We start from the raw sequence: 17,714 nt of genomic DNA on the forward strand, positions 1-17,714 counted from the left end.
CAAGGGTGTAAAACATGTTTATTAGCAAATTTAAAAAATAATTTTCCATATACCAATATAGGAGTTTTTCTGTGAGATAGTACATCATTTTTAAAAAAAAGACTATTATAATCGTCGTTGTTCATCTAAAATAATTTCCGCGCGTATAAATTTATGACGCATGTACAGGAACGTATTTTATCAAACTTCATATGTAAGATGGAAAGTAAAAATGATTGTAACATAAGGTATAAAAGTAGCAGTATACCCATAATACATTATGCCAAAAGAAATCGAAAGAAACGGAAAGTATTGACATATTACAAATATATAAATATACGTTGGCTAATATTTAAACATGTAATATAAAATACTGTTATGTCTTTAATGGCATCGACTAGAATTATTTAAGATCATATTAAAAATGACAAGGATTATCGTTATCCATGAAAATCGACAAAAATAACGCGACCTAGAAAATCTTTATCGACCGTGATGACGTTTTATGAAATCTCTCTCAACTGTGGCGAATGGAATATCTAAAGTCTATGTATACAGAAAAATTGCGAGTAAATTTATAAATAATGTCTCATATACAATGACATGTCTTGACTTTGCACAAAATTAAAGACGTATGTTTCTGATTGCAGATCTTTGCAAAATGGCATATGTTGACTAGTTGGATCCCCTTTCTCTATTGCGAAACGTATACACATTACCAGAATGTATACCAGTTTTCAATTACTTGGCAGTGAATTCGGGCCAATAGTTTACATAATAACGATGTGTCAAACCTTCAAATAATCTATCCAGCCACATTGGTAAACCATCCAAAAGATTGTCCTGATACAAAACATTGTTTCCAGTCTGCAAAATAAGGAATTTGTAAAATTCTATTTCAGTTCGATAATTATATTGCGACGTGCGTTAGGAAAAGTAGCACGTCTCATTTTCTCACGAATACAGCACGGTTCAGTTTGCCACGTAAAGAAGCACATTGCATCATTTCTTGACGAATATTAGCACGTTTGGTCTTCCGCCGCGAAAACGAACATATTAGACTGCGCCACGAAGAATAGCACATTTTGTGGTCAGTTTAAATTGTTAAAGTGTATTTGCATCGAAGAATTCAACTTTTGAAAATATTGTTTAATAAATAATAACTCCCTCTAATCAAACGTGCTGGTTTTCGCAACGAAGACAAACGTGCGGTTTTTCGTAAGAAAACTGAAACGTGCTACTTTTCGTAACGCATGTCGATTGTATAATGGAAAAATTCTATTATTCGTTGAAAATAATCAATACATAATATTCTACTATTTTAACTATTTAGATGAACATTAAAATAGGGGTGGGTTCGAAACCTATTTTTTGAATACTCGAAACTCGAATCCTAAACTTTGTAAGGTTTTGAAAGTCTGGAAACTTGAAGTGCTGACTCTGCTTTGTAAGTGAAATATCTTGCTTTAAAAACTGCAGTGACTAAAATTTTTGCATAAATCTCTATTGACCATAGTTAAACAAATAACAATATACAAATTCTCGAGGCATGCTGCGAACGATTCTTTATTCATTCATTTCATACGTTTTCTTATCTAAGCTTCGAGAGTTTCGAATCACGAAAAAGGTGCAACGCTTCGGGAAACCCATCCCTAATTAAAATATAAAATATGTAAATGCTTTGTACCTCATCTTCAGAAAGGTCAGATTCATTAGAACTGTCGAAGCCGATAAATGCACCAGCTTCTGCATCATCTGTTCTTCGAGTCAACTGCTTTGTCATTCGTTCCATTCGCTGTAGACAGAAATATTGAAATTTATTTTCACTCGTAATAAATATCCAATCCGTGGTTTTTAATACATACCTTGGAACCTTTGCCTTTACTACACTCTGGATGTTTAGCATGGTACATACAAAAATATTTACGGTGCCCATTTAAGGATAATACAGTGCCAACACAATTTTTGGCATTTATATTTAATTCTTTCTGCTCTGGTAAAGTAAGGGATAACAGTTTCTTATACCAATCTAGCCCCCTTTCGAGGGACATATGTCCAAACATAAGGGTCTTATTTTTTCTATAAGAAAATAATTCATTTTAAATGATAAGCTCTCGTTATTTTAGATAATAAAGAAAACTGTGTTTAACCCACCTATAAGGCCACACAGCTTTGTGGAAAGCTGGTAATAATTTAAGTCTACTTTGAACATCAACTAGTAATATAATGGTTCTACAACCTGGTTTTAACAATCGAACTAAACCGTTATATTTCTCTGCACGTAGTTCATGTAATCGTAATTGTGGCTGTGATGGTGTTGACTTACTGTTATCCTTACATTGAGCACGTTCAGCTTGAACACTCGCTTCCTCTAATTTCCTGAAACCAAAAGTGATTATAAGAAATACCAGCTTAAATAAATATACTTCAAATTCAAATTCTTTCAGGCAATCTAAATCAATTTAAAAAGAAATATTCGCAACAACATCATGCGCAAATATATTTTTAAAAATTCATATATTGCATTTGCAACTAAACAATAAAGCTGTACAGAATAAATGTGATATTGTTTCTTTCAGAACGATCTTACTTACACTAAATATGACATTCCATATCCTGCAGCACCGATTAACATTAGAGTGGCAATTACTGATACTAGAGGCAAGATTTGCTCTTTAGTAAGACTATCCGATATATAATCTACAGCTAATAACGCCTTGCCAATAAGTTTGTCTACAGTACCCTGCATGGAAACAATAAAGTTAAATAAGAGGTGTGGTATTTAATTACTCTCGATCTTCCAGAAATCAGTGTCACGTACCTGTGCATGTTCGTCTGCTAATTCTCCTACAACCGCGGCATATGGCAAAGCTTCGGATGCTCGCAATAATCTTTGTATGGTTTGCTCTAAATTTCGGCGTGTTTCGTTCCACTGGTTTTCATCTTGAGCAGCTTCGATCCAACCGATAGGTAACCATTCATACTTCAGATGATTCGCATCCCTTCTCCAGATAATAACAACATGTAACAAAGGCTCCAAGGGGCTGCCTTCTCCCGTTGATAATGCTGATACAAATTCTGGTTGCGTGTCTTTAAATACATATGTATATCTAACTCGTTCAGTGCTGCATGTTAAATTGTACAAGAATTATTGTAAAATGTTGAAATTGTTATTACCGTATTACTCGAGTAATGTTACCTATAAGATGACTCCAAAGCTGCTTGTCTAAATTTGTGCCTGGCTAAGTCGTGGAGAGGAGTATTTTGTTGCGATATTAAAACTGCGCACAATCGTTTCTGAGGCCTCAGCCATTCGGGCGGGCAAACAGAATCTAACATTGCTTGATTCGAAAGTCTCGGCAGAACGAGGAATTTATTATTTGAAATAATATTGTGCATCGTATCGCTGGATATATCCTTCATACTAACAGACGCCATAGGTTTCTCGAAATTCTCATTGAATAATAATAACGTGTCTAGATCCACAGAGATTTTATACTTTGCCACGATAGATTCTGTTTCTGGTTTCCCTGTCTAAGAAACACCAAAGTTTGTATAAATAAAAAGTGAGATAATCTGAATAGTATTGTAACAAGCGTGTACGATTAAATATTTACCTGGACGAAGCCAAATGCAACACGATCTCTATAGTAAAATGCAATAAAAAGATATCGTAATCGTATAGATTCTTTTCTATCAAATATTAAAGCTCGAATTCGATTATCTATCCATCCTGAGAGGAAACTGTCTACGTTATTTTTATTTATATTAGATATTAATTTATATGGAAATTTGTTTCGCAAAAAGTCTGAAAAATACAATGATCAGTTAGATCCGTTACGAAATGATGATCTTATGTCCAACATGGGCGAGTTAAATGAAATATTAGTATTATAGATACGCACCAACAATTTTCTGAACGCTGAAAAGAGATTCCTTGTAGACACTAGTTCGACCATCTATCGTAATGACAAGGCATGGTAGCGAATGAATACCCAACTTTCTTGCCAAGGCAGATTCCTTTTCTGCATGTGCAGTTGCTAAACCAAGGCCCAACGGCTCTAACTCATCGATTAAACGTCGCCATGTTGGTTCTACTTGCAAACATGCAAAACACCAGTCGGAATAAAATAATATTACATAAGGTGTATGAAAAGTTTTTGGTACTATTACATTTTCAAATGATCTGCAATAAACACATTATGCTGAGAATGTCCTGTTACAACAACTTCCACGAATATTACATTCATCACCGCGTAATGTGTTCCTATAGAGAAGGTACAAACCGATATGTGATGCTCATCTTATAAAAGAGTGAAATATCACGATTCTGATAATGAAACTTGAAGTTTCCATGAAATAATTCTTCCAAAGGATCAAACACATTGAAGTGACCGTTATCCCTTCGTTGCCTAGGAATACTTTCTTCCGTAATGCCATGATTATCAAATTTTTTTCTTCTTTCTGGATCAGTCAATATCTGGATAAGTGAATTTGTATGTTAAAATAAGCAACAGCCGGTCTTATACGTTCCCATTCTGGATATTGACTTTACCTCGTACGCTTTCGTAATTTCTACAAACTTATTTTCCGCGCCAGGATGATCAGTTTTATCAGGATGCCTAAAGAAATACGGTATAATTTGTACTCGTAAGGCAAATCTTACTTGGCAAAATAATTACTATCATAAATTAGAAGTAGACTTTTCTTCTTAATAAATGGTGGATTAATGTTTGAATGTTACGCATATTTCTAAACTAGAATCAGCACAGCAAGTTTCATATTTAATTCAAATTAATATAGGTGCAAGATTCTTTGTACACTTTGTTAGGGTACACAAATGCTAAATATAAAGTACGTTGTCATGTTCACAGTCCCCTGACTCTTATATAGGTCAGAATACTTTTAAGCCGCACACCCTTTAAAGTAGGCTCTACGCCTCGCCTCGGCTCATTTTATTCCTCTATTTGACTCCCACTCTGCCTTGCTTCATCGCGACTGCGATCAGCGGATTTCTCCTCGAGGAAAAGTGAGGAAACAAGTTGCGGCGAAACGAGGCAAGGCGAGGTGTAGCCAGAGCCTACGTTATGATCCATTATATATAGTTCAGGACCAAATGCACGCTTTAGAACATGAAATTGCTATAGGCAACCCATGGACCCTTTTCGCTCCTGTTAGTTAACAAACTGACGTTAATGTGTTTCACGCAAACAGCTTTTATTTTTACAATATTTGTATTTCTGAGGATATCAGTTTTCAAATTATTTCGCAGTGTTATCTTCTTGCTACGAATAGAGTTCATTGTACGTTGCTATGTATGATGTACATAGAATTATGTATGGTGACGCGTAATGCATTCTATAATTGTGCGTGACAATGCATGGAAGTTAGAAAAGCAAACAACCTGCTCGGGGTTACGAGAAACTCAGAATTTCTTTGAACGCACAAATGGATCCCTGTTTAGAGGTTCGGGCCACGAACGTGTTATTTTTGTCAATGAAATAGATTTTAATGCTTGGGACTTACCATTCTTTGACAAGATTTTTATACGCCTTTCGAATTTCCTGCAGGGTTGCACGTTTGTGGACACCCAGTATTTTGTATGGGTTTCCCAATGACTCGATTCCGCTAACCGACGACAGCAAATGGGTTGTTACAATAAAAATCACGATAAAAAACGAGAACCTCATGAATAAATCTATATTAACCACTCTTCTGTCAATGCTATTTGATCGTCTGCTTACTGCCTTGGAGGTTCTTAAAAAATTAATCGATAACATTATTTATAACGCAGTTTTAACGTGCGTGCAATATCTATTGAATTATAAACACTTTAACATGAAGTCAGCATTTACTAAAACTATCCCTTTTTCTCTTTGCAGTGTTTAGCAAACATGTTCAGCACAAATTTGGCTTATTTTTACGCCGGAAACTCTGTCATTGCAGTTGTATATAGTGATGTTTCTGGATGACCATGTTGTCAAATCCGATATATATACAATGAATATTAAATCCTAGAATGCTCTAGTAGAAGGGTAGGATCGATTACAAGAGGGCGCTAAAATAGATTCTACGTTTCTCTATGGATTTTCAAACACGCTTTCGAAAAATACGTTCTCGTTGCGCGTTGACAAGAAAAATTAATCTGAAATACATTTCAGTGGCATTTCTATTCGACATAAACAACGTGTGAAAATGATTTTTAAAATAAAATCATCTACATACAAAATGACAGAAACTATGTATACCACCCATATATTTATAAATTCGAATATGCTTATACATATCACATAGTATTATTTATAATGTATAAATACAGTTTAGTTGAACTTGGTGTAAATGAATATTTACAGGAATATTTGGAAAAATATGAGTGACATACTTGTTTCTCCCTTAGTTACTAACATCGACGAAGTATAGGATAGAGCGATAGACCTATCACCTTATGGGAATTCGCGTTCACATCACTAACACGTAGAGGCACGGTACTCTATGAAACACTACATATTCGACAGGCGCAGGCACTGACTATATAATCGCATTGCACACGATTACAAAAGCACTTCCTGTTTTTAAACGTCCTTCAGTTTCTGAAAAAGTCTTCTAATTAAGGTCCGTGCTTAAGCATTTGCTTGAGGAAGATCATGTTCAAATAAGTAAATGCTTGTATCACGTCACATATTCTCAAAACCATCTCAAGCATTTGCTCAAGATGCTGCCTAGATTCATAGACGTGACTTAAGCAATTGCTTATTCTAAACAAATGCTTAAGATCATCTTAAGCAACGTCTATGAATTCCTGATGCCTTAATTAAGTGAAATAGGATCGTCTTTCAGAAGATGATCTTAAGCATTTGCTTAAGAAACGTTTATGAATACCGCCCTAGGAGTGTGTTCCACTTACGCCCAATTCGCGTGGGCGATTTTAGCGTAAGTGAAATTCCCCCTAGCAATGTCTAGTGCTTTATTTTCTTCTTATATTCATTAGCGATATGGCCATCAAGTTCTCAGAGGCGCCACAGTGTGTTTTGAAAGCTACAAGAGCAGAGCGAGCGGTTTGTAATGAAATTAACAAACTTACGGGGCAAAACAATTGTTCGATATATCAGATCCTAAATAAATAAGGTTTACGCGTGATACGTGGCGAGAAAATAATAAACCATACATCCCCCTTAACATTTATCAACATGTAACAATATACACGCCTCTCATATCCCTACATCCGACGATTTGAACGAAATGGGTACTACTTAATCACACGTTCGTTACATTCTCCATTAGTAGCATTACGCGTATATATGCATTCATTATTCCGGGCAATATCATCGATCGAAGAAATAACAAATTCACATTAATATTACTTTCGTAAATAATCAATCCTCAAACAGCTCTTCGCGGAATAGAAACTGACGTATGACGTAACAAGCGGAATATTATACATATATATATACTTTATACAGAAAAATGGCTAGCTCTACTTGGGCCGAAGACGAAATTGGACGAAAATGGGATCTCTGTATCACAGACGCTCTATTTAAACTTGGTAAATGTCATGCAATATTTATACTCGTTATTTCATGTTCCGAAGGTGTTAAATATCTTTCTTGTTGATAATACAAATGACATTTTCTCAGGTGGAGGAATTTTCCTGGGCAGTGTATTCTCCCTGTTTTTCTTCAAACGTAAGACTTCATTCCTTCAATACTTAGTTATTAAGAAATTGCTTATAACTCTTTAAATTCAACAAAATTCGCGGATCATACGATGATGCATTTAATTCATATACATATTTTTTATCTGTGCGTAGAAGCCAAGCACATTCTTGAAGGTTTAGGTAAAGGAGTATTTGTCTGAAAAATCTGATTAAAATTGTATTTTCAATACTATTGAGTATGGTTATATATTGTTACACATACGTTTGTCTTAACCTCAACCTGATTAATAACAGTTCTTTTGTTATGCATGAAGGATAGGTTAAGTTCCATAAGCAGATTTTTCTTTCTGGTCTAAAAATTTGAGTAAATTTATATTCTTCATTACGCCAATAATTGTGGTCAACTGTAAATTTTAAATTATTATTACCTACTATTTATTGCCTGTAGAGTTTATAGTAATATTAAGAGTATTCTGTTGATGTCTTTAAAAATTCTTATGGGAACAACAACCAATTGATTTTATAAATACACAATTATCTTTTTAGGAAGAAAATGGCCCGTGATAACTGGAGCAGGCTTCGGATTAGGTATGGCATATTCTAATTGTCAAGAAGATTTGAATTCCGTTGTAAGGCAACAGGCGGCCAGAAATTGTAACAAAAACGATGAGGGAAAGAAAAATTCTTAGCAAGCCGCATTGGAATAACATTGTTATGCTGTTACACAACATATACTAATATACTAGTTCAAATTGTATTATAGTGTCATACAAGAATAAAACCTTCAATAATTTTAAATTACTACAATCAATCTGGAAAACAGAATATTTATTCATTGTGTATTTTCGACTATTCATAGGAACACAGATAGATAAGGAAATGGAATAAACCACATTTATTTTGTACACCAAATATTTTATTATTTTTACTGTTGCATTTTAAAGTAAGACTATATATATACATGCAAGGTGTTTCAAAACATGTGGGCATAATTTCAGGGATAACCTGGGAGCCCAAAAGTAATGAAAAATTTTTGTAAATATATTAACAATTGAATGACGTGAGCAATGAATTGAAAGTGCTTACAAAAACAGTTTTTATGCAAAAATGCCTAGGGCCTACGACGATCCGAAAACTGCCCTCCGTACATATTAACATTTGGCCCAATTGATCTTATTCCTGAGCTACGGCAGTTTTTTATACAATAATCCTCGTTACAAGCATAAAATATTGTTTAAACGAAGTGCACAAAATGACCGCCTTGGATTTTATACAAAGTTTCTAACTCAATTTTTGAACTTCAAAGCGCTTCGAAACATACAAGTCTTTGAACTGAGTGAAATTCAGTTATACTAGCTCAGTTTGTGATGAAAATTATTAAAATACAAAATTGCTCGTTACTCAGAATCAAGATTAAGGGTGAATTCTATTTACGCCCAAATCGCTCGCAACGCCCGTGGTTAACATTACAAAATGTATGAAAGTGTCATGAAATTGGAAGAGAAATCTGTAATTGAGCCATTATTGGAAAATACAGGTTTTTAACTATAAATCATGACTCGAAAATAGAAACATATACTTTATGATATTCATTTTATTACAAAAACGAAAAAATCCTACGGTTGTGAGCACGGGCGATTTGTGTGTAAGTGGAATTCGCCCTAATAGGACCAGGGCCGGCGCGAGGATGGTTGGCGCCATTATGCAAACAAAATTTTGGCGCCTTTATGCAAGAAAATTTTTGGCGCCCCCAAATTTTAGCACCGGTTTTCTATTTAATATGTTTTTCCTTTACGGAGTACAATATAAAAAAGAATTACATTTTGTTTATGTGGGAATTGGATTCTTTTATTACTAAGCGTGCGATATATGTAAGTAGTTTTTTTAGTGCCTCCTTTAGCTGGCACCCTTATGCGGCGCATAACTTGCATAATGGATTCCGCCGGCCCTGAATAGGACAAATATTTGTACGAAGTTTTTTCCATTATCTTCATGCCCCCAATAATTCACTCCTGAAGTTACAGCCACACATTTTAGCACACCCTGTATATACTTGTATGCTAAATAGTAATAGCAATAATAATGCGACACAAACAACAATAATTATAATTTCACAGCTACATTGTATTCTATTTAATAATCGTTATAATCAAATATTCCCGCGCTGGAATACGTGCGCGCACGAAATATTCATTTCTAGTGACTTATCAGTGTGCGATTCGTGAAAGTTTCAATCTTTTAATTGTTATTTTTAGGAACGCCGCAGTTCTTGTGATTTCGATTTCACGAAGATAAAATGCGCGAAGTAAGCGTATCTGGGAAGAATTATTAGTAAAAGGATCGTGTGTATGCTGAGGATTGACGTTTTTTAAATTCTGTTTCGATATATGTGATATAGGAAGGGAGAATCCTTACCGAGCAGAGCTAGCTCGGATCTAAACAGATCTAAACAAGATGGATATGTGCTAACGCTCGGTGAAGCTGACTTGTAGATTTTTAAAGACTTCTGTGAGTACAGAGAAGCCTATATCAGACGAGAACAATTGCATTGCGTTAACCGAAAGCAAAGAAAAATGTTTCAAACTGCTGCTATTTCGAACTCGTTATCGAATAACGGAGGGTCTTACAGCAATGACAGGCCGTCAAGTACAGGGGACCCGGAACTTGCGACTGATCCTGCTTCTGGTGGATTCTTTCATTCCGATTACAAAAAGTAAATATTTCCTTTCGAACATTATGCTTTTAAATATTAATACTTCACTTGCAGAAAATATTATAATTTAATACTATAGTTTATATAACGAGCAGTCTCAGTATTTAAATATTTTAAGTAGAAGAATTAGTTAATTAACGATTTCGTTTAACAAATTTCACGTTCCCTTTGTGTACAATGTTTATTTACAAGCTTGATCTTTAATTCTATTGTATCGTTCACGTTCTACTTTCGCATGGCACATTCGGGACACAAATTATTGTGGAGTATGTTAATTTACGGTTTATAACCCAGATATTTTACAAGTATTTCTCTAAATTCAGGCACGAAGATTTAAAACAAATGTTGGACAGTAATAAAGATGGACTCAAGCTGGAAGCTATGAAGCGGATAATTGGGGTAATTAGATATATTTCATGCCTATGGTATAAAATTATAGCTTAAGTTTGTATTAATAGGCGATGGGATTCTGTTTCAGATGATAGCGAAGGGAAGGGACGCATCTGAATTATTTCCGGCCGTAGTTAAGAATGTTGTATCTAAGAACATCGAAGTGAAAAAATTAGTTTACGTTTATTTAGTCCGTTACGCGGAGGATCAGCAAGATCTTGCACTTCTGTCTATTTCCACGTTCCAGCGAGCGTTGAAAGATCCTAATCAGTTAATAAGAGCCAGTGCTTTAAGGGTGCTCTCGAGTATAAGAGTTTCTATGATCGTACCTATCGTCATGCTTGCCATTAAAGATTCAGCCAGTGATATGTCTCCATATGTTCGGAAGACCGCGGCGCACGCTATCCCAAAACTGTACTCCTTAGATCCCGAACAGAAGGACGAGTTAATAACTGTTTTAGAAAAGCTATTATCCGATAAAACGACTCTGGTTGTGGGTTCGGCGGTAATGGCTTTCGAAGAGGTTTGCCCTGAACGGATAGATTTAATACACAAAAATTACAGAAAGCTCTGTAATTTGTTGGTAGATGTCGACGAGTGGGGCCAAGTCGTTATAGTTAACATGCTTACAAGATACGCGAGAACACAATTTATTAATCCCAATGCAGATGTAAGTATAAATTATTAAGCGTTACTTGTAACGAGATATAAGTGAGATTTATATTCGTTTAAATAATTTTTACAGATCACAGAGGATGATGAAAATCGCCCATTCTATGATTCCGATTCTGATTCGTCTAACACGAAGAAACCGAAAATATCGTTAGATCCGGATCATCGATTACTGTTGCGAAACACGAAGCCCCTTTTACAAAGTAGAAACGCCTCTGTGGTAATGGCAGTGGCTCAATTGTATCACCACACGGCGCCGCAAAGCGAAGTAATTAGTGCTGCTAAAGCGCTAATAAGGCTATTAAGGGGGCACAGGGAAGTTCAGAGTGTCGTTCTTCATTGCATCGCTAGCATATCAATTACCAGAAAGGTAATGTAAGTACTAATATTACAATAATGTACAGAGAACTCCGTTTCGATCACTCGTTTTAATAGCCACAGCTTTCGCACTAAACGTAATGGTCAATATTTATGTGCAGGGAATGTTCGAACCTTTTCTTAAGTCATTCTTCGTGAGAACTTCGGATCCCACGCATATAAAACTTTTGAAGTTGGATATTTTGACCAATCTGGCGACTGAAACTAGTATCGGAGTTATACTAAGGGAATTTCAGACGTATATTTCTAGTAGCGACAAAGAATTTGTTGGTGCGAGCATACAAGCAATTGGTAGGTGCGCGAGTAATATAAAAGAGGTGACCGACACATGCTTGAACGGATTAGTTTCGCTACTGAGTAATAGAGATGGTAAGTCTTTACCCAGAGTGCAATTGCGCTGTGATTAGTGTTCCTGATTTCTCGATATTTTTTCTTTCTCGAAAAATCAGAAATCAGATCGTATTTCTTGAGAATTCTCGAGAAATTGAAGAAAATGTTACAAAATTTATAGTTTAGGAATAATGTTGATAATATTTATCTGTCCAATTTGCACACAACTTGTAATATATAACGAGAAAAACAGTATTTCTCGAGAAATAAGAAATAAGCAATTATAAAATTTCTCGAGAAGGAACACTAACTGTCATGCAGAATTTACATAATTCTAATCATTTACATGCTTCTTTATTTAGAGTCTATAGTAGCAGAAAGTGTTGTTGTTATAAAAAAACTTTTACAAACCCAACCAAATGAGCATAAAAGTATAATCGCACATATGGCGAAGTTGATGGATTTTATAACAATACCACAAGCCAGAGCGTCCATTTTGTGGCTTTTGGGAGAATATTCGGATAGGGTTCCTAAGATAGCACCAGACGTCCTGAGGAAAATGGCAAAGAATTTCGTAAATGAACAGGACATAGTGAAGCTGCAGATTTTAAATCTAGCTGTAAAGCTCTGCTTAAATAACCCCGCGCAGACCAAACCATTTTGTCAATACGTTTTCCAACTTGCAAAATATGATCAGAATTACGACATCAGAGATCGCGCACGGTTTTTGAGACATTTCATTTTTGAGGATGACGAGCACAAGCAGCTTCCGCAGCTTGCGAAAAGAATATTCTTAGCTCCGAAGCCTGCACCAACTTTAACATCCAGATTCAAAAATTCAGAATTTCAGTTGGGAACGCTATCGCATTATTTGGATATGCCGTGTGCTGGTTACCGTTCTTTGCCATCTTTCCCTAAAGTAGCACCTGATCAATCTGTTAGAGATATTGCGAGCGGTAATATTAAAGACACGAGGGAAGAATATTATAGAAAATATAAGAAGGACAAAAAAGGAAAGGTGCAAGAAAAACCTTTTTACAGTGACGAAGAAAGCGAAGGTAAATCTTAGAATTATTGAAATCGTAGCGAGGAAATGTAGAAATTGAAATATATTGTAAAATTTCAGAATTGGATAATGGGAATGAATCTTCCGATACTTCAACGAATGATTCTTCGGATGAAGACAGCGATTCGTCTGAATATACGTCTGACTCTAACAAATCTGACAATGATAGCGAGAAAAAGAAATCTGTAAAAGAATCTGACGAAACCAACAGCGAGTCCGAAAGCGAAGAATCGGATTCTGAAGAAAGCGAGAAGAACGATAAAGTTTCGAACGAGGACGTAAAAGCGAAGCCGAAGAGTAACATTGACCTTCTTCTAGATTTAGACGATGGTAAGATATAATATTAAAAAAGCAAAATAAGAATTCATTTCAAAATATCCTACCATCTTATACTTTAATTACAGTTATTCAAATGACACCGGTTATGCCATTGAGTGCAGGAGGTTTTCTTAGTCCAATCAGTTCAAGCATTACGAACGACATCAGGGAAGTATCATCTTCGTTTATCCCAATGAAAAAGTTTGAATTATTAAATAGTATCACGGGTCATGGTTTAAAGATCGAATACAGGTTCACGAGATCGCAGCACTTAGTAAGTGCTTACTTAGTTACCAATGAATTAACGTTTACAAACGAAGGTAACGAGATCATTAAAGAGATACACGTAGGAACAAAGGTGAATTTTTATTATATTAATAATTGGACTTTACTTTCTTAAATACATTTTTCCAGTATCATAAAATATTTCCATTATTTGATTTGCTTAGAATTTACCGAAAGGTATGCTGATCCATGACTTCACGCAAATACCGTCACTGGAAGTTAATTCCAATTTATCCTCGACATTGGGTATCAATTTCAATGATTCCACACAGCCAGCAAATTTCAATATCAACTTCACAATTGGCGAAGAGGCGTATTCGTGCGCTGTTACTATCAAAGCACCGATTGGAGAGATAATACGAGCTGTGCTCTTGCCGGAGAGTATGTTCGTCAGTGAGAAAAATAAGCTGAAGGGCATGAACGAACATGTGACGAAAGTACAATATTCGGGAAATAAGAAAGCTCTTACTCAAATGATTTTTGAAAGCGCAAATGTTGCGATGATATCTAGCAGTGATGAAGAAATCAGGTTAGTAATTTTTGCGTCAGTTAGCTGAATAAAGAAAACCAGAGGAAAGTGAAAGTTCAAGATTTTTTTTATGTACAATCGCATGAATTTTATTTTACTTGCAGATTTGCCGCCCACACTTTAGCATCAAAGTCGTTGGTATTAGTGACAATAAAACTTACAGATAGCGATTCTGTGGAAATCTGTGTAAATTGCGAGAAAATGGTAATAGGTTCTATCTTGTTGAATGAATTGAAAAGTAATTTGAAGTGAATTAAATACTTTATATTTATCGTCGTGAAATAAATATAAATATATTTACACTTGTATAAAATTAATGAAAAGCTTTTATGGTGTATACATAAGTACGTATATATATATATTATAATACACAAATATAAGTTAATTAAATATAGAAATTCCAGCATAATATGTTTGTTATGGAACTATTAAATTTTTTATAATAAATTGCAGTTATTGTTTAATAAAAAATATCAATTATATGAACCATGTTGACTTAATAATTAAGATATGTCTGTTATAAATTATACTCTCTTCAAGGTATGTATGTATTCTTGATATACTTTCGTATTTAACAGAGGCAAAATAAAAATTATATATATTTATAAATAACATATGGGCCCCTCAAAAGCCAAACTGATCAATTTCATGAAATAAAAAGTACAAAAGTAGAGTTGATCAATTTATCATCTCAGACACTGATACGCGTCTATTAATATAATGCAGCTAGTTACAAGGGAAATTAGGCAACCGGAAAATTCAGAAAATTATGCCACTGTGTGCAAGGAGAGTAGTTCATCCGTAACAAAAACCTATTTTTTGTTCGTGCCATAGTGCGGTCTTATGGGGTAAAATCACCCCTCGAGAAAAATGCAGAATTTTCTTTTTCGTGGAATATCTCGAAACCGATGAGAGATATCGAAAAGTAGTTTAAACAAAAGTTGCATCTTTTTTTACATCTACAAAACTGCGTAAAATAATTATCGAATTAAGGATTGGTGTTGGGGATAACTTGAAAAGTATGAATTTCTTGACAATTATTTTTACGCAGTTTTGTAGATATAAAAACACACGGGCAACGCCCGTGATTTTCATTGCACATCGCGACCGCGCGAATGATGTAGGCGTAAGTGGAATTCTCCCTTATTAATATAGAATTACAGATCATTGCTTCGAAATACTCACCAGTTTTTAAAATGCGTTTTCATAAAATACGAATCAAACTAATACAGCATAATAAAGTACTATTTACAGTACCATTTTAGAAACTTTAAGTGTTAGATAAGAAATTAAATTAAAATTTATATTCACGTTCTTTGATGCGCAAGAAAAACCACCTCTATTACGCCGACTATCTAATTATCTAAATTAACGCGAAAGACAATTCTTTCAACATTCTTTTTTATTAATAACACAGACAATATATTTTTAATTATAAATAGCAAGTATAAAGTATTTCAAAAGAAAGTCGTTTTTAAACAATCGTTTAGTATCGAAAGTTATCGATGCAAGTATCGATATGTAACTTTAACTTCAGAGCATAGGCAATAGATGGCAACATACCGTAGGCTCTTTTAGCCGCACGATTTAGGGTAAGATGCAATGAGATTAACCGATCTAATATTATCGAAGTAATCTTTCATTCTAGTAAAAGAGACGGTGCATATTTTGTTAAATATCATACATTTCGGAAACGTTCTTTCAGAAAAATACTATATTTTCTTCCTAATCTCACGATTCCTCTAACATTTAAGGATCCAATATCCTAAGAGGTTAAAGTTTGACATTTCCCTACTCCAACAGATAAATCCGCTATATATTTTCCTGATTTTAAGTTATAATCACATTTTACAAGATTCTGCTCTAATTCTTTTGTATATTCCCATTATAGTTTACGTTTGAATTAATAAAAACGTGACATCACTTAACCTATACGGGACATGATAAACATGCTTTGTGAGAGAACAATAATACATGCAATAGTAGTTTGAGTATTGATATACACTAATATCACGCATATTTTATAGAACTTATATGTTCTCTAGAACAAAAATTACTCCAACAGGAAATTAACACCCAATTCGGGTATTTTCTACATACGTGTATTTGGGTTGTTAGTAATGTGCATTCACATTGTAGATGGCTGACACAAAGAAGGCAACGGATACGAGTGCAGAATCTCCGAAGAAGGCAGATGCATCTTCGGACAAGAAAGGTGGAAAGAAAGGTCGAATCAGGCCAAGGAACTACGATCTAGGAAATGGCGTTTACAGATTCAGCCGTACCCGCATGTTCCACAAGAAAGCCATTTACAAATTCATTGACAAGAAGACTCCCAAAACTGTACGTTACGTTACGTACAGCATTCGATGTTGTTTATACTCGTATTTGATGTGCGCATTAATATTTTGTAACAGGTTAAGCCTAAGAAACCAGTGACCATTGAGAAGAAGATCAGTGGTGACAAGAACGGAGAGAAACGTATCGTGTTGTTAAAGAAAAGACGTGCGAACTATCCCACTGCAGATCCAGTAACCGTGCATCATGCAAAGAAGTGTTTCCGAGATCACCAGCGCTATCTGAGGCCCACTTTGAAACCAGGAACGATTTGCGTTTTACTCGCCGGAGCTCATAAAGGGAAGAGAGTAGTGTTCTTAAAACAACTTAAGAGCGGCTTACTTTTAGTTACCGGTAAGGCTTGGGATACATTCACTTGTACGATTCCCAATGAATCTGTAAAGCGAAATTTAACTTGAATGTCTTCCGAAACAGGTCCGTTCTTGATTAATGGTTGCCCCCTTCGAAGGGTCAGCCAGAACTATGTGATCGCTACTTCTACGAGCATCAACGTTGCTGGTTTGAAGCTGCCAGCTCATGTGAATGACGATTACTTCAAGAGGAAACGTGAGAAACGTGCGAAGAAGGAGGAAGGTGATATTTTCACCAAGAAGAAGGACGAATACAAACCAACCGACCAGAGGAAAACTGACCAGAAACTGGTTGATAAATATGTGATTTCTGCTATTAAGAGGAACAAAGAGAAGAAAATGCTGTTCACTTATTTGTCGGCGATGTTTGGCTTAAGAAGCAGTCAATATCCGCACAGATTAAAATTCTAATCTTTTATGGTTTGAATACAAATACACAATAAATAGAAGAAATATGAAAAAGAACTATTTTATTACCTTATTAGTACACTGTAACCAGTGTTGTTTCTAGCGAATACGGTACCTAAGGCAAATACTTCATTGTGCTACACGTTCATGGAAAGCTAAAGAAATCCATATCGACGAAATCTATACCACTAAAATCCACTTATTATATGAGGCAGTGAGAGCAACACCGGACTAACCCACATTTTTTTCGAAATTGAGTTAGTAGCAATAACGTATTCCAATAG

The 17,714-nt window shown here is 35.0% G+C and overlaps 4 protein-coding genes across 6 annotated transcripts; 3 read left to right on the plus strand and 1 right to left on the minus strand.

Moving 5' to 3' along the window:
- On the minus strand, nt 1-5,985 carry L(3)80fg (dnaJ homolog subfamily C member 16 l(3)80Fg). 2 transcript variants are annotated; one of them, XM_076807865.1, is made up of 13 exons: nt 5,835-5,985; nt 5,506-5,736; nt 4,535-4,601; nt 4,266-4,459; nt 3,885-4,165; nt 3,597-3,787; nt 3,179-3,513; nt 2,801-3,104; nt 2,574-2,722; nt 2,134-2,358; nt 1,845-2,058; nt 1,667-1,774; nt 1-846 (listed from the first exon to the last, which is right to left on the minus strand). In XM_076807865.1, exons 2-13 carry the CDS (start codon nt 5,667-5,669, stop codon nt 721-723), a joined length of 2,358 nt encoding a protein of 785 aa, XP_076663980.1. In that variant the 5' UTR covers nt 5,670-5,736; nt 5,835-5,985; the 3' UTR covers nt 1-720. The 2 variants fall into 2 exon arrangements, with proteins under 2 accessions (XP_076663980.1, XP_076663979.1); XM_076807864.1 differs by having other exon boundaries at nt 96-846; nt 5,506-5,982.
- Nucleotides 5,986-6,972: 987 nt separating this feature from the next.
- LOC143366672 (MICOS complex subunit Mic10) lies at nt 6,973-8,431 on the plus strand. Of its 2 annotated transcripts, none has more exons than XM_076807907.1 (4): nt 6,973-7,034; nt 7,440-7,522; nt 7,614-7,661; nt 8,180-8,431. In XM_076807907.1, exons 2-4 carry the CDS (start codon nt 7,444-7,446, stop codon nt 8,320-8,322), a joined length of 270 nt encoding a protein of 89 aa, XP_076664022.1. In that variant the 5' UTR covers nt 6,973-7,034; nt 7,440-7,443; the 3' UTR covers nt 8,323-8,431. The 2 variants fall into 2 exon arrangements, with proteins under 2 accessions (XP_076664022.1, XP_076664023.1); XM_076807908.1 differs by lacking the exon at nt 6,973-7,034 and adding an exon at nt 7,177-7,222.
- A 1,418-nt stretch (nt 8,432-9,849) lies between these two features.
- Nucleotides 9,850-14,658, plus strand: Rb (adaptor related protein complex 3 subunit ruby). Its single transcript, XM_076807905.1, has 10 exons — nt 9,850-10,346; nt 10,670-10,745; nt 10,825-11,406; nt 11,482-11,778; nt 11,888-12,155; nt 12,479-13,174; nt 13,243-13,512; nt 13,587-13,858; nt 13,950-14,314; nt 14,419-14,658. The coding sequence occupies exons 1-10, from the start codon at nt 10,207-10,209 to the stop codon at nt 14,564-14,566; spliced, it is 3,114 nt and encodes a 1,037-aa protein (XP_076664020.1). The 5' UTR covers nt 9,850-10,206; the 3' UTR covers nt 14,567-14,658.
- Nucleotides 14,659-15,797: 1,139 nt separating this feature from the next.
- On the plus strand, nt 15,798-17,487 carry Rpl6 (ribosomal protein L6). The gene is made up of 4 exons (XM_076809002.1): nt 15,798-15,906; nt 16,454-16,657; nt 16,732-17,005; nt 17,087-17,487. Exons 2-4 carry the CDS (start codon nt 16,454-16,456, stop codon nt 17,431-17,433), a joined length of 825 nt encoding a protein of 274 aa, XP_076665117.1. The 5' UTR covers nt 15,798-15,906; the 3' UTR covers nt 17,434-17,487.
- Nucleotides 17,488-17,714: the final 227 nt, after the last annotated feature.

The sequence above is a fragment of the Andrena cerasifolii genome, chromosome 3 (assembly GCF_050908995.1).
Source record: "Andrena cerasifolii isolate SP2316 chromosome 3, iyAndCera1_principal, whole genome shotgun sequence".
Taxonomy (NCBI): domain Eukaryota; kingdom Metazoa; phylum Arthropoda; class Insecta; order Hymenoptera; family Andrenidae; genus Andrena; species Andrena cerasifolii.

Bases quoted from the DNA above. Each gene is read 5' to 3' on its own strand.
- LOC143366672 (XM_076807907.1), top strand. From the start codon at position 7,444: ATGGCTAGCTCTACTTGGGCCGAAGACGAAATTGGACGAAAATGGGAT. The intron at 7,523-7,613 runs GTAAATGTCATG...ACATTTTCTCAG, and splicing joins AGACGCTCTATTTAAACTTG to GTGGAGGAATTTTCCTGGGC. The intron at 7,662-8,179 runs GTAAGACTTCAT...TTATCTTTTTAG, and splicing joins CTCCCTGTTTTTCTTCAAAC to GAAGAAAATGGCCCGTGATA.
- Rb (XM_076807905.1), top strand. From the start codon at position 10,207: ATGTTTCAAACTGCTGCTATTTCGAACTCGTTATCGAATAACGGAGGG. The intron at 10,347-10,669 runs GTAAATATTTCC...CTCTAAATTCAG, and splicing joins TTTCATTCCGATTACAAAAA to GCACGAAGATTTAAAACAAA. The intron at 13,175-13,242 runs GTAAATCTTAGA...GTAAAATTTCAG, and splicing joins CAGTGACGAAGAAAGCGAAG to AATTGGATAATGGGAATGAA.
- Rpl6 (XM_076809002.1), top strand. From the start codon at position 16,454: ATGGCTGACACAAAGAAGGCAACGGATACGAGTGCAGAATCTCCGAAG. The intron at 16,658-16,731 runs GTACGTTACGTT...ATTTTGTAACAG, and splicing joins ACAAGAAGACTCCCAAAACT to GTTAAGCCTAAGAAACCAGT. The intron at 17,006-17,086 runs GTAAGGCTTGGG...CTTCCGAAACAG, and splicing joins CGGCTTACTTTTAGTTACCG to GTCCGTTCTTGATTAATGGT.